This window comes from Mirounga angustirostris, unplaced genomic scaffold, assembly GCF_029215605.1.
Source record: "Mirounga angustirostris isolate CCGP_5_RB_7025 unplaced genomic scaffold, mMirAng1.0.hap1 SCAF_5, whole genome shotgun sequence".
In the NCBI taxonomy this organism is placed as follows: Eukaryota; Metazoa; Chordata; class Mammalia; order Carnivora; family Phocidae; genus Mirounga; species Mirounga angustirostris.
In genome coordinates, this window is record NW_026991713.1 from 96514574 (window position 1) to 96530381 (window position 15808).

A 15808-nucleotide genomic window follows, 5' to 3' on the forward strand; every position below is an offset into this window, starting at 1 on the left:
TTTTATTTTTAAGTAATCTCTACACTGAATGTGGGGTTCGAACTCAGCCCCAAGATCGAGAGTCATATGCTCCAAAAACAGCCAGCCAGGTGCCGCAGGACTTTAACATAAAAATTTTTGAAGGACACAATTCAACCCATAACTATAGTCTTCAGTCTCCCTGATACATATATATACCACACTGGTATATATATCTACCAATATATATACCACATTCCTTTGCTTTTGTTCTTAGTTCTTGAAATTTATGATTCTTTATAGCTTCGATAGATTCTCCAGGTTTGATTTGGGAAGAGAAAGCCAGTGGCTTCTATTAGTTATCTTGTCAGGAAACTGGATTTATACTTCTCAATCCCTTCCTTTCTTATAGTCCCCACCCCCAGTCCTCTTCATTATAGTTATCTCAGCATTTTGGCTTAAATCAGTAGGCAGTATCTACATTATTAGGACCACATCAATATTGTTTACTACTTAGTGTACTGTGGAATAACTTGTGTTTCTTATTTAAAAACTCTGTATCTTTATTGAGATACAATTTGCCCAGTTCAATGGCTTTTAGTATATTCACTGAATTGTACATCCGTCATCATACTCAATTTTTGAACATTTTCATCATTACTCCAAAATGAAACCCTATACTCCTTAGTTGCCACCCTCAATTTCCCCTCCCTCCCAGTTCTAGACAGCCACTAATCCATTTTCTGTCCCAAAGATTCTTGCCTATTCTGGATATTTCATCTAAATGGAATCACACCATACTTAATCCTTTGTGACTGGCTTTTTAAACTTAACATAGTACTTTCAAGGTTCATCCATGTTGTAGAATGTATCAGTACTTCCTTTTTATTGCTGAATAATATTCCATTGTATGGATATACCACACCATATTTATCCATTTATCAGTTAGTGGACATTTGGGTTGTTTTTACTTTTTGGCTATTCTGAATAATGTGACCTATGAACATTCGTGTAACAAGGTTTTGTGTGGACATTTTCATTTCTCTTACATATATACCTAGAAGTGGAATTGCTGGGTCACATGGTAACTCTATGTTTAACTATTTGAGGAATTGCCAACTCTTTTCCAAATTGACCACATTATTTTGCATCTCTACCTGCAGTATATGAGGGTTTAATTTCTCCACATGCATGGCAACACTTGGTATTATCTGTTTTGTTTTTGTTTTTGTTTTTCGCTGTAGCCATCCTAGTGGGCATAAAGTAGTATCGCATTGTCACTTTGATTTGTATTTCCCTAATGGCTAATGATGTAAAGCATTTTTTCTTGTGCTTATTGTCCATTTGCATATCTTCTTTTAAGAAATATCTATTTAGATCCTATGTCCATTTTCAAACTTTTTTATTATAATTGAGTTGGAAGAGTTCTTTATGTATTCTAGACAATTACCATATCAGATACCTGATTTGCAAATATTTTCTTCCATTCTGTGAATTCTTTTCACTTTCTTGATCACATTCTTTGAAGCACAAAAGTTTTATTTTTAAGAAGATTTTATTTATTTATTTATTTTAGAGAGAGGAGCAGAGGGAGAGGGAGAGAGTGCAGAGCCTGACTCGGGGTTAGATCTCACAACCATGAGATCATGACCTGAGCCAAAATCAAGATTCGGAGACTTAACTGACTGAGGCACTCAGGTGCCCTGAAGCACAAAAGTTTTAAATTTTGCTGATGCCCTGTATATTTTTTCTTTTGTTGTTTGTGCCTTTGTTATCATATGTAAGAAACCATTGCCTAATCCAAGGTCATGAAGACATAGAACTATGTTTTCTTTTAAGACTTTTATAGTTTCAGCTCCTACATTTAAGTTTTTGATACATTTTGAGTTAATGTTTGTGTATGGTGAGAGGAAGACATCCAAATTCATTCTTTTGCATGTTGACATCCATTTGTCCCAGCATCATTTGTTGAAAAGATTATTCTTTCCCCCATTAAATGGTCTTGGCACCCTTGTTGAAAAATCAATTGACATAAATGTGAAGTAACTTCTATTTCGTATTTAACTTTTTGTTTTTCCTTAAGTTAGTAATTGCCTTTTTTCTTTTGTATACTTTTCTATGTATCTAGCTCTAATTTTTTTCCATACGTCTCATCAGACCTGTAAAAATAATTGTTCATATTATTTTTCAAATATTTAAACATGTCAGATACTTTATCAATTTTTTTCTCTGGAGACTTTCCCAGTTTTTTTCTATCCTCTTATTTCAGTCAGGACACATTCTTTCTGGGTCTGTGGCACAGCTACCATTCCAAGGATTTTCTTTCACCAGTGTGTGGATCCAGCATTCCATACCCTACATCTATTGTCTTTCTCTTTCTTGTTTGCCAGAGCACATCTTGTAGTAGCCTACTTGAAAAGGGAGGTAGGAATTTGATGCTGAAAGAAGTCTATATTCTACCTTTTGATATATACTGATCTTAGTTTTTATAGTGATCTTATATTGATAGTTTGGTTGGTAGGGAATTCTAGATTAATGATCGTTTTTCTTCAGAATTTTAAAGGAACTGCCACACTGTCTTCTATTTCTAATACTGTATTGAGATGCCATTCTGATTCCTTTTCCTTTTTTTCCCTTTTCTTGAATTCTTTTAGGATCTTCTCTTTTTCCATAATATTCTGATTTTGTAAAAGTGTGTCTTGATGTGCTTCTTTTTTTCTTTGTGTTGGGCACATAACACATTATTTAATCCGGAAGGATTTGTTCAATTCAGGAAAATTTTTTTGTATTTCTCTTATAATCCTGTTTTCTCATTTTATCTCATATCCTGTTTTCTCTTTTTAGAACTCCTATTAGTTGGACATTGGACTATTTGGTTTGATTTTCTAACTTTCTTATTTCCTATCTCTATCTCTATCTCTGTTGGCTCTTGCTCTTGGAACTTTGTTCCTTATTTGTTTGCAATTTTTGACCACAATTTATATTTCTTGGAACTCTATCTGTGGAAATTCCCCAAGGCCTAGATTGAGGATGAGCTCATCCAGAGAGGATTGCATTGTTTCTGCCTGGTGCTTGGTGGCACTATTAACCTAAAACCACTTTAAATTCTTACCATTTTGTTGTTGGGATCAACAAAAAATTCAGGCAGAAAAACCATACTTGTGGTTATAAATTCTCTGCTAGTATTTAAAAGAAAAAAAATAACAGATCTCCGGGGCACCTGGGTGGCTCAGTCATTGAGCGTCTGCCTTCGGCTCAGGTCATGATCCCAGAGTCCTGGGATCGAGCCCCGCATCGGGTTCCCTGCTCGACGGGAAGCCTGCTTCTCCCTCTCCCACTCCCCCGCTTGTGTTCCCTCTCTCGCTGTCTCTCTCTGTCAAATAAATAAATAAAATCTTAAAAAAAAAAAGAATAACAGATCTCCACTAGGCACCTAGGTTCCAGATAAGCAATGTTCTATGAAGTCCCCTAGGGCAGTGTGGGTGTGAGTGTATTTTAAATCCACTCTTACATGACAATATAGGGGTTCTGACTTTATAATGGGGAACTTCTGTTAGATTTCCAACCTAGAAAAGCCCTGAGCTCTGTCTCCTCTGCCACCGTGGCATCCAGTGAGGCTATCACCATGCCTAAATTCAACTTTTTAGCAAATGCCCGTAAGGCAAAACAGGCTTCTGTGCTCAGCTTATCTCTCTGAGTACCAGCTTGAACTTAGTTTTTGGTCTACACAGTCTTTATTTTCTTGTCAGCTCATAAATGCATTTTAAAAATAACCTTTGAGGGGTGCCTTGGGTGGCTCAGTCATTGAGTGTCTGCCTTCGGCTCGGGTCATGATCCCAGGGTCCTGGGATCGAGCCCCGCATCGGGCTCCCTGCTCAGTGGGAAGCCTGCTTCTCCCTCTCCCACTCCCCCTGCTTGTGTTCCCTCTCTAACTGTGTCTCTCTCTGTCAAATAAATAAAATCTTTAAAAAAAAAAAGAAAAATAACCTTTGAGGCAAAAAATCTAGAACAGTTAAAACAATTTTGAAAAAGAACAATGAAGTGGGAGAAATAATTCTATACGATGTTAAGGCTTACTATATAGCTACAGTAATTAAGACAGTGTGTTATTGGTAAAAGGAAAGACATACAGGTCAGTGGAACTGAATAGAGAACCCAGAAATAGACCTGCACAAGTATGCCAAACTGATTTTATTTATTTTTTATTTTTTTAAGATTTTATTTATTTGACAGAGAGAAACACAGCGAAAGAGGGAACACAAGCAGGGGGAGTGGGAGAGGGAGAAGCAGACCTCCCGCGGGGCAGGGAGCCCGATGAGGGGCTCGATCCCAGGACCTTGGGATCATGACCTGAGCTGAAGGCAGACGCTTAATGACTGAGCCACCCAGGCGCCCCTATTTATTTAAAAATTTTTTTGAAGATTTTATTTATTTATTTGAGAGAGCGAGCGAGCACGAGATGGGGGGGCAGAGGGAGAGGAAGAGAGAGAGGGAGAGAAGCAGACTCCCTGCTGAGCATGGGGGCCGGGGGGGCGGCAGCGATGGGGCCTCCATTCCAGAACCCTGAGATCATGACCTGAGCTGGCTGCGGACGCTTAACTGATTGAGCCAACCAGGCTCTCCTCAAGTTTTTATTCAAATTCAAGTTAGTTAACATATAGTGTAGTACTGGTTTCAGGAGTAGAATTTAGTGATTTATCATTTATATATAACACTCAGTGTTCATCACAACACGTGCCTTCCTTTTTTTAAAAAAAATTTTTATTTATTTATTAGAGAGAGAGGGAGAGCATATGAACTGGGCGGGAGGGGGGCAGAGAGAGAAGGAGAAGTAGACTCCCCATTGAGCAGGGAGTCCAACTCAGGGTTTAATCCCAGGACCCTAAGATCATGACCTGAGCTGAAAGCAGCTGCTTAACCAAGTGAGCCATCCAGGGGCCCCAACAAGTGCCCCCCTTAATGCCCATCACCCATTTAGCCCATCCCCCCCACCTCCGTTCCAGCAACCCTCAGTTTATTCTCTATAGTTCAGAATCTCTTATGGTTTGCCTCCCTCTCTATTTTCATCTTATTTTATTTTTCCTTCCCTTCCCCTGTGTTTGTCTGTTTTGTTTCTTAAATTCCACACATGAGTGAAATCAAATGGCATTTGTCTTTCTCTGAATGACTTATTTTGCTTAGCATAGTACCCTCTAGGTCCATCCACATCGTTGCAAATGGCAAGATTTCATTCTTTTTGATGGCTGAGTAATATTCCATTGTATATATACACCACATCTTCTTTATCCATTTGTCAGTCAATGGACATTTGGGCTCTTTCCATAATTTGGCTATTGTTGATAATGTGCTATAAACATTGGGAGCATGTGCCCCTTTGAATCAGTATTTTTGTATCCTTTGGATAAATACCTAGTAGTGCAATTGCTGGGTCGTAGGGTAGTTTTATTTTTTAACTTTTTGAGGAGCCTCCATACTGTTTTCCAGAGTGGCTGCACCAGTTTACATTCCTACCAACAGTGTAAGAGGGTTCCCCTTTCCCCCCATCCTCCCCAACATCTGTTGTTTCCTAAATTGTTAATTTTAGCCATTCTGACAGGTGTGAGGTGTTATCTTATTGTGATTTTGATTTGTATTTCCCTGATGATGAGCGATGTTGACCACTTTTTCATGTGTCTGTGGGCCATTTGTATGTCTTCTTTGGAGAAATGTCTGTTCATGTCTTCTGCCCATTTCTTAACTGGATTATTTATTTTTGAGGTGTTGAGTTTGGTAAGTTCTTTTTTAATTTTTTTTGTTTTTATTTTTTAAAGATTTTATTTATTTATTTGACAGAGAGAGACACAGCGAGAGAGGGAACACAAGCAGGGAGTGGGAGAGGGAGAAGCAGGCTTCCCGCCGAGCAGGGAGCCCAATGTGGGGCTCGGTTCCAGGACCCTGGGATCATGACCTGAGCTGAAGGCAGACGCTTAACGACTGAGCCACCCAGGTGCCCCGAGTTTGGTAAGTTCTTTATAGATTTTGGATATTAGTCCTTTATCCGGTATGTCATTTGCTAATATCTTCTCCCATTTGGTAGGTTGCCCTTTAGTTTTGTTGATTGTTTCCATTGCTGTGCAGAAGCTTTTTATCTTGATGAAGTCCCAATAGTTCATTTTTGCTTTTGTTTCCTTTGCCACCAGAAATGTATCTAGCAAGAAGTTGTTGCAGGCCAAAGAGGTTGCTGCCCATGTTCTCCTCTAGGATCTTGATGGTTTCCTGTCTCACATTTAGGTCTTTCATCCATTTTGAATTTATTTTTGTGTGTTGTGTAAGAAAGTGGTCCAGTTTCATTCTTCTGCATGTGGCTGTCCAGTTTTCTCAACACCATTTGTTGAAGAGACTGTCTTTTTCATTGGATATTCCTTCCTGCTTTGTTGGAGATTAGTTAGCCATATATAGAGTTGTAGGTTCATTTCTGTGCTCTCTATTCTGTTCTATTGATCTATGTGTCTGTTTTTGGGCTAGTACCACACTGTCTTGATGATTACAGCTTTGTAATACAGCTTGAAGTCTGGAATTGTGATGCCTCCTGCTTTGCTTTTCTTTTTCAACATTACTTTGGCTATTTGGGGTCTTTTCTGGTTCCATACAAATTTTAGAATCGTTTGTTCTAGCTCTGTGAAAAATGCTGGTGTTATTTTGATTGGGATTGCTCTGAATATGTAGATTGCTTTGGGTAGTATAGACAGTTTAACAATGTTTGCTTTTCCAATCCATGAGCATGGAATGTTTTCCCATTTCTTTGTGTCTTCTTCAATTTCTTTCATTAGCGTTTTATAGTTTTCAGAGTACAGATTTTTTACCTCTTTGGTTAGGTTTATTCCTAGGTATCTTATGGTTTTTGGCACAATTATAAATGGGATTGATTCTTTGATTTCTCTTTCTGCTGCTTTGTTATTGGTGTATAGAAATGCAACAGATTTCTGTATGTTGATTTTCTATCCTGCAACTTTGCTGAATTGTGTATCAGTTCTAGCAATTTTTTGCTAGAGTCTTTTGGGTTTTCTACATAGAGTATCATATCATCTGCAAATAGTGAAAGTTTGACTTCTTCCTTGCTGATTTGGATGCCTTTTATTTCTTTCTATTGTCTGATTGCTTAGCTGGGACTTCCAGTGCTATGTTGAACAACAGTGGTGAGAGTGGACATCCCTGTTGTGTTCCTGACCTTAGGGGAAAAGCTCTCAGTTTTTCCCCATTGAAGATGATATTAAAGATTTTTTTATTTATTCATTCGAGACACAGAGATACAGAGAGAGAGAGAGAACATGAGCAGGGGGAGAAGCAGGCCCCCCCGCTGAGCAGGGAGCCTGATGTGGGGCTTGATCCCAGGACCCTGGGATCATGACCTGAGCCAAAGGCAGACGTTTAACCATCTGAGCCACCCAGGCGCCCCTGAATATAGGTCTTTCATATATGGCCTTTATGATGTTGAGGTATGTTCCTTCTGTCTCTACTTTCTTGAGGGTTTTTTATCAAGAAAGATGCTGTATTTTGTTAAATGCTTTTTTTGCATCTATTGAGAGCATCATATAGTTCTTATCCTTTCTTTTACTGACGTAGTGTATCACATTGATTTGTAGATGTTGAACCACCCCCTGCAACCCAGGAATAAATCCCACTTGATCATGGAAAATAATTCTTTTTTTTAAGTGTCTTTTTTAAAGATTTATTTATTTATTTGAGAGAGAGAGAGAGAATGAGAGAGAGAGAGAGAGAGCATGAGAGAGGGGAGGGTCAGAGGGAAAAGCAGACTCCCTGCTGAGCAGGAAGCACAATGCAGGACTCGATTCTGGGGCTCCAGGATCATGACCTGAGCTGAAGGCAGTTGCTTAACCAACTGAGCCACCCAGGCACCCATTATGGTGAATAATTCTTTTAATGTACTGTTGGATTTGATTCTCTAGTATCTTGTTGAGAATTTTTGCATCTGTGTTCATTAGGGATAATGGTCTGTAACTCTCCTTTTTAGTGGAGTCTTTGTCTTTTTTTTGGAAACAAAGTAATGGTGGCCCCATAGAATGAGTTTGGAAGTTTTCCTTCCATTTCTGTTTTTTGAAACAGTTTGAGAAGAATAGGTATAAACTCTTCTTTAAATGTTTGGTAGAATTCCCCTGGGAAGCCATCCAGCCCTGGACTGTTGTTTGTTGGAGATTTTTGATTACTGATTCAATTTCTTTCCTGGTTGTGGGTCTGTTCAATTTTTCTATTTCTTTCTGTTTCAGTTTTGGTAGTTTATATGTTTTAGGATTTTTTTTTTAAGATTTTATTTATTTGACAGGGAGAGACACAGCGAGAGAGGGAATACAAGCAGGGGGAGTGGGAGAGGGAGAAGCAGACTTCCCGCTGAGCAGGGAGCCCGATGCGGGGCTCCATCCCAGGATCTTGGGATCATGACCTGAGCCGAAGGCAGACGCTTAACAATTGAGTCACCCAGGTGCCCCTGTGTTTTAGGATTTATCCATTTCTTCCAGGTTGCCTAGTTTGTTGGCATATAATTGCTCATAATATTCTCTTATAATTGTTTGTATTTTTTTTAGTATTCATTGTGATCTCTCCTCTTTCATTCATGATTTTATTTATGTGGGTTTTTTCTCTTTTCTTTTTGATAAGTCTGGCTAGGGGTTTATCAATTTTGTTGTCTTTCAAAGAACCAGCTCTTAGTTTCGTTGATCTGTTCTACTGTTTTTTTGATTTCTATTTCATTTATTTCTGCTCTAATCTTTATTATTTCTCTTCTTCTGCTGGCTTTAAGCTTTATTTGCTGTTCTTTTTCCAGCTCCTTTAGGTGTGCTGTTAGGTTGTGTTGCCAAACTGGTTTTTGACAAAGGTGCAAAAGCAATTCAACGGAGGAAGGTTTGCTTTCTCAACAAATGGTCCTGGAGTAATTGGACATCCATAGGCAATAAAATGAACTCTGACCTAAACTTTACACCTTATACAACAATGAACTCAAAATAGATCACAGACTTACATGTGGAACATAAAAAAATATACAACTTTTAGAAAATAAAACAAGAAAGAAATCATCAGGGTCTAGGGCTAGCAAAGGTTCTTAGACTTTACACCAAAAGTATAATCCATAGAAGGACAAGGATAAATTATTGCTCTATGAAAGTTCCCTTTAAGAGGATGAAAAGACAAATGATAGAACAGGAGAAACCACTTATGAGACAAAATACTTTATCCAGAATGTTTAAAGAATTCCCAAAACTCAATAGTAAAAAAAAAAGGAACAACCCAATTAGAAAATGGGCAAAAGACATGAGCAGAGCCCTCACCAAAGAGGATACATGGATGGTAAAAAACACATTAAAACACATGCAACATCATCAGCCACCAGAGAAGTGAGAATTAAAACTACAATGATATATCACTATAGACCTATTGAAAAGGCTAGAAAAATTACTGACAACACCAATGCTCGTGAAAATGTGGAGACATTGGATCCCACATACATTGCTGGTGGGAATTTAAATGGTAAAGCGACTCTGGAGAGCAGTTTGGCAGTTTCTTCTAAAACTAAACATGCGATTACTTTCCTACCCAGTAATTGCAATCTTGGGCATTTATCCCAGGGAAATGAAAATTCATGTTCATGGAAACCTGTACATGACTGTTCATAACAGCCCTAACCTGAAATCAGCCCAAGTGTCTTTTAATCTGGTAGATGGTTAAACAAATTATTCCACAGAATACTATTCAGCAATGAAAATTGGTAAGTTGGATGGATTTCAAGGGCATCATGGAGGAAGGGCTGCTTTTTCAACAAATGGTCCTGGAGCAATTGGACATCCACAGGCAAAAATAGGAAAAAAAGCCAATCTTTTTTTTCTTCTTTTTTTAAAGATTTTATTTAGGGGCACCTGGGTGGCTCAGTCATTAAGTGTCTGCCTTCGGCTCAGGTCATGATCCCGGGGTCCTGGGATCGAGCCCCACATCGGGCTCCCTGCTCGGCCTCCCCCTGCTTGTGTTCCCTCTCTCGCTGTGTCTCTCTCTGTTAAATGGATAAAATCTTTAAAAAGAAAATAAAGATTTTATTTATTTGTTTGACAGAGAGACAGCGAGAGAGGGAACACAAGCAGGGGGAGTGGGAGAAGGAAAAGCAGGCTTCCCGCTGAGCAGGGAGCCTGATGCATGCGGGGCTTGATCCCAGGACCCCTGAGATCATGATCTGAGCCGAAGGCAGGCGCTTAACGACTGAGCCACCCAGGCACCCTGGAAAAAAAGCCAATCTTAAAAGGTTTCATACTGTATCCTTCCACTTACATAGCATTCTTGAAATAAAGTTATAAAGATGGAGAACAAATTAGTGGCTGACAAGGGTTAGGGATGGGCGCAGGTGTGGCTATAAAAGGATAGCACCAGGGAGCCTTGTAGTAATGTCATAGTTCTGTATGGTGATTGTGGTTACAGGAATCTACACACATATTGCATAAAACCACATATACGAATGCATGTAAAACTGGTGAAATATGAATAAACTCTGTGGATTGTACCAATGTCAATTTCCTGGTTTAATACTGTACTGTTACCACTGTGGGGAACTAGGTGAAGGGATATAGGGAAACCTCCCTGTACTTTTTTTGGGGCCACCTCGTGTGAATCTATAATTATTTTTCAACAAGTTTAAAAACATCTTAATTTTTTAAAAATTCACTGACTTTTTCACCTTTTTTTTTCCCCCAAGGGAGATTTGGTGGGGCTTAAGGGTTTAAGCAGGGTTGTGACATTTGGATAGATCTTCCTGGTGGTTTCTTAGAGGATGGATATGAGGGAGGGCAAGACTAGAAGCAGAAAGATATATATTTTATTGATTCTAGGAGGCATTTTGTTTTTTCATTTTAACATCTAAATTGGGATGTTTCATTATAACTATCAGCCAGACAGTAGTCATACTGTATTTGTCATACCTACTCAGAAGAATTAAAACTTGTGAAATGGGTGTCTGAGGCTTGGAAGAAAATTCCAGAGACAGAAGAGGAACATTCTTTTAAGAAATGCTGCATCACCACAGCCCTTGATGGCATGCACAGAGGGCTATATTGTGTGAAAAATCATGGACATCTAAGGCTGAGTCAGAAAAAAAAAAAAAAAAAAAAAGAATCCTAGGAGTCAGCCTCTGAATGTGAAGTTTTGGGACTATTGTTACCCTGTTACTCTTTTTAAATTTCCTTTTTATGTACGCACAAGAGTGAACTATTATAGAATCTGTATCTGTATAAATCTACACTTTCAATAAATATAAAATAAAAATTCGAAGTGATAAGAAAGCGTGGTGTCAGTTTATTTGCTACCTTTTTTTCTTAACGGGAGCTAAAATAATGGTTACGTTTTAAAACTGATGGCGTCCAGGCAAGGGATAATAGCCTAAAGTGAGAGTAGGACCATGATAAGAGGGGGAGCGAATCCTTGAGAAACGAAGAAGGAAAAATCGACTCAACTTTGGTGAATTATCAGAGGAGGGGTACAGATGAACAGGTAAGGAAATCTAGGATGGTTTCCAGGTTTTTAATTTGGGCAACTGAGTCGATGTGGTGACCTATGTGGAAGGGATAGAAGGGGAGGGCTTGCAGGGGGAGTTCGTTTTAGGAAACATTGCTTGAGGAGCTTGCTGGCTATGTTGAAGGGAAAAGATGAATGAAGCCTTCGTAATTGCTCTGGAGGGACCGAACCCCGCGCCCGGTACTGGGTGACAAGGGCCCACGGCTCTGCCTCGATGGATTCTGCACCTCAGAGCTGTTTGTGAGGGATGGGAACGTAGGGTCTGCGCGCCCCGCTGTGAGTAGACGGCGGGACCGCCTCGTTACCTAACACTCTGGGGTCTGGGCAACAGCAAGCTGAGGCCCGCCAGCGACTGTGATTGGCTGGAGGTGCGGGCGCCGGGGGCCGTGGGCGGGCCCGGACTTCAGGAACTGCTCAGCGATTGGCTGGCAGGTACCCAAAGAGCCTCAATCAAACTGTTGGCCCCGCCCTTCCAGGGAGCTGGCGCGTATTTCCACTCAGCCCTGTCGCTTAGTTAGACTGGTAAGCAAACTATAGCTGTGGTGGTCAGTGAACGATCCCCTCGGCCACCGCTCCTTCGCGGAGACCGGCTGTGAGAGGAGAGCTGGGATTGGCCAACTTGCAGGGGCGGGGCCCGCTCGGCCTTAGTCGGGCTCTGCTTCGGGACGGGCGCCTGTCCTGGGCGTCTATTGGGCTGAGGGATTGTCAACGTTACTGGGAGGCGTGGCCGACGCTAATAAAGTGTGGGACCCGCGCGGCAGCTGCGGTAAGTTGCACCGCAGCTAGAGCTCCGGGTGGTCAGGTGGGGGCGGAGCTTGGCGGCTCCGTAGACTTCAGCCGCAGCGTTTCCCCGGCCGGGTATCTGGCCGCAGCCTCAGGAGACAAGACGGATCCCTCAACCGTCACAGAAATGTAAGTTGACTCTGGTGTGGGGGGCTCGACACCTCCTTGCCAACTCCCACTCCCAGCGCCGGACTCTGCGGGACGGAAAATGGCGCATTGCAGCAGCTGCGGCGACGCGGGGAACCACCACCGCGCGCCGCCCCCAGACCTGTCCGCCCCTGGGGAGGGAGGGCAGCACCCCATTCCTGCAGCAGCCACGCCAGCACCCGACGGGCGGGGTAGGGGCGCCGGGGTCCCACCTTCATGGCACTCTCTCCTCTCGCCTGCTGGGCGCCCCGTTCAGGTCTCGGTAATAGTGAAGCCCGGGACAGGGCGAAGGTGGGGCATGGAGAGACATCGGGGAGGGGGTTCGAGACCCTTTCTTGTTGTCTGATCGAATCTGTACTTAGGGCCTCTGGAAACAGTAATGGGTGCACCTGCCAGTTAGTAACTTGAATTGCCCTGCAATCTCCGGATTTATGTATGCCCCTCGCCCCAACTGTGCCGTGTTACCCTACTCGCCCACCCCCTCTTGGCGGTGAGCAAAGAACCAGAAACTTATCTGACAGTTCTTTGGCGCCAGGTGAGCAGCTCAGAACGACTCAGGGGGCAGTGGCATGTGATTCCAAGCAGCCATTCATCTCAAGGCCACCTGTATAGAAGCTGTTTTCCTGTCATCCGGTTTTAGCCAAGTATTTGGAAGAGAAATAGAACTGAGGATCCCTGCCTTCCCGCAACAATTCAATTTAGTCTCTGACCCCCTTCAACACAGCCCCCATCCCAAGATCCTGAGGGAGAACTGTGGCGACACCACTATATATTTAATAGAGATTTTTTTCTTTCTTATTACTGTCTGGAGTCCTGGCTTGTCCTAGATATATTTATGTTGCTTCTCTTAGTGACAAAAAAGGGAAAAGATTTATTTATGTGACATATGGTTTATGATTACCCCTGGATGTTTTATTGCTGAGTGTTCCCAACTCCCAACAAATAGTGAAATGGTCCCTTCAGACGCTTTATAACAATTTCGTTTTTTCTCTATTTGATTTCTACAGTTTTAACTGTATGTGATATTCTAAGCATTTTGGCCAAGCCCTAAGGTTCCATTCGCACCCCCCCCCCCACACACACACACTTTGGGAAGGAGGTGAATGGACTCGTTCCCAACAGCACACATGTGGGATGAACTGAAGGAAATGGAGAAAGCGTGGTGACTAGCAAGGCATCACGAGGTCTCTGACCTTAATCTTGTCATTGGTGCCACCATCCTGGACTGCTTCCAACACCAAATACTGGCTGCTAGCTACTCACTGAATTTTCCACCTTCAGAGAACTAGATTGCTTAGCTCAGTAGTAACATAAGAGTCTTGTGGCTTCCATGGCTTAGTATCTTTCTTTCTTTTGCTTCTTTTGTGCTTTAGAGGGAGATGAGAAAGTGATTTCTTTTAATGGGGTTGAGTTGGGTGTAATCTGCTAGTAAAGCCTCTCTGAAGAGTTATTCTTTATCTTTTTAGACCAAAAGAAATTCACTTAGGGAGGAAGAATTTTCTGGGTATTAGTTCTATTGTGAGTAGTCAAGGCATTTCCTTTTTGGTGACTTGTGATGCTATAATTCCTAATGCATTTACTCTTGTACTGCTCCTGGGAGGTATGTTTGGTGAGACTGTGCCCCTCTGTGAGGCGTTCTTGCTATAACTTCTATTCTCCATCAAGTTTGAGAGATCTCCCTCTGTTGGTGGGTTCTTTCTTGGGAGAGAAAAATCTCATGCCTTAGGTTAGATTTCTGGGAATTCTTTAGGAGGTGAATTTAGTCTCTGTGTGTTGGGACATGAAAGGAGTTTATCTTGAAGACCCACACTAGATTCATCCCTTCTAAGGCTAAGGGAAAGAAAGGACAATCTCTGTGTGTAGTAGTGTGAACCAGGATTTCCCTTTGAGACATAAAGCACTAGGGGAGCCTCCTGAGACCTGATGCCAAATCTAGAAAAGGAAGGGACATGATGTCTATGATGCATTACATCGAGGACCATTACTCATATTCTTGCTTCCTGTCTCTGCTCTTGGAGAAATTTCATAACTAACACAATTGCCTGGCACCCCAGGTCTATCTAATGAAACACCCATCTTCTCTGCCAAAAACAAAGCAAGCGAACAGTCCTGACTCAACTCTACCTACAGAAGCCTTGCCTTTGGTGATTCTCCAAGTTGTCCTTACAGCAGCCCCGATACACTAGTCATTGTGTGAAACAACTAATAACCGGTTTCCCTTAAGCAAGGTCTGTCAACTTGCTTGTCTTCTTTAGACTTTGCGTAAAAGAGCTGTTCGGTCCATAGGCGTTAGTCTTTTGTACGAACTTCTAAACCTGGAGAGGAATTTTCCAGTTTGACTTTATGTGAAAGGCTTTTTTTTCTGTCAGGGAAGTGCCATTTAGTCCAAGGCTGGCACATTTGTCCCTGTAGCCATGTCCCTGTAGAGGATGTTTGAATTTGGGTGAAAGGATAGCCCCAAACAGGATCTCTTGATGCCACCCTGGATGTCCTTGAACCCCACGTAAATGTTGTTACAGGATCTTCCATCTCTTGCTTCTTCCTCTATGCTGCATCTCCCTACTTGGAGTCGCCAAGAAGTTAGAATCCTTTCTAGTTGCAAGGTAGCCTAATCACCATTGTGTTCGTGGTAGGGGGTGAGAATGCACGTGATTCCTTTCTTGTCTCAGTTACTTTGTGTACTTGGTCCGCTTCCCTCTGCAGGTCTGCTCCAGCTCAGCCACCCACTGAAGGGGCAGAAGGGACTGCCCCAGGAGGGGGTCCCCCTGGCCCTCCTCCTAATACGACCAGTAACAGACGACTACAACAAACCCAGGCACAAGTGGAGGAAGTAAGTGGAGAACTCTTTCTCTTGAGAGTTTCCAGATGATGCAAGTTTAGAAACTTTTTTTTTTTTTTTTAAATAGAGGGGTAGCTAAAAGCTCTGGGAAGCAAGGCATCCCTGAGTTACACAGGGCCAGACTTGAGATTCCATTGTTTTTACCCCTGTCTCTAGCAGGGAAGCTTACTAGCTTTGTTTCTGCACCCCCTCAGGTGGTGGACATCATGCGTGTGAATGTGGACAAGGTCCTGAAGAGGGATGAGATACTGTCACAGCTGGATGACCGAGCTGATGCCTTGCAGGTGGGAGCGTCACAATTTGAGAGCAGTGCTGCCAAGCTAAAGAGGAAGTATTGGTGGAAAAACTGCAAGGTGAGTTGTCTTGTCCTCTCTGCCTTCTCTTCCTGGGCCTCAACTCATAGAAGGCAAGAAAACCCTCAGGTTCTACCTTCCTCACCTCTGGTGGCGCAGGATCTCTGCCCTGCCGAACTCTGGGGAGGAAATCTGAAAGCCTCCTTGAGATGCATTACCCAGAATTGGCTGCCAGGGTAGGCCA

General features: G+C 42.0%; 1 protein-coding gene across 7 annotated transcripts in view; it reads left to right on the forward strand.

Moving 5' to 3' along the window:
* The first annotated feature begins 12257 nt into the window (after nt 1–12257).
* Nucleotides 12258–15808, forward strand: part of VAMP1 (vesicle associated membrane protein 1) — a 71810-nt gene continuing 68259 nt past the window's right edge. For all 7 annotated transcript variants that reach the window (XM_064591671.1, XM_054507216.2, XM_064591669.1 and 4 more), the window contains exons 1-3: nt 12258–12414; nt 15136–15262; nt 15466–15624. In XM_064591671.1, coding sequence (XP_064447741.1) covers nt 12413–12414; nt 15136–15262; nt 15466–15624 — 288 coding nt within the window. In that variant the 5' untranslated portion in view covers nt 12258–12412. The remainder of the gene's footprint in view (nt 12415–15135; nt 15263–15465; nt 15625–15808) is intronic.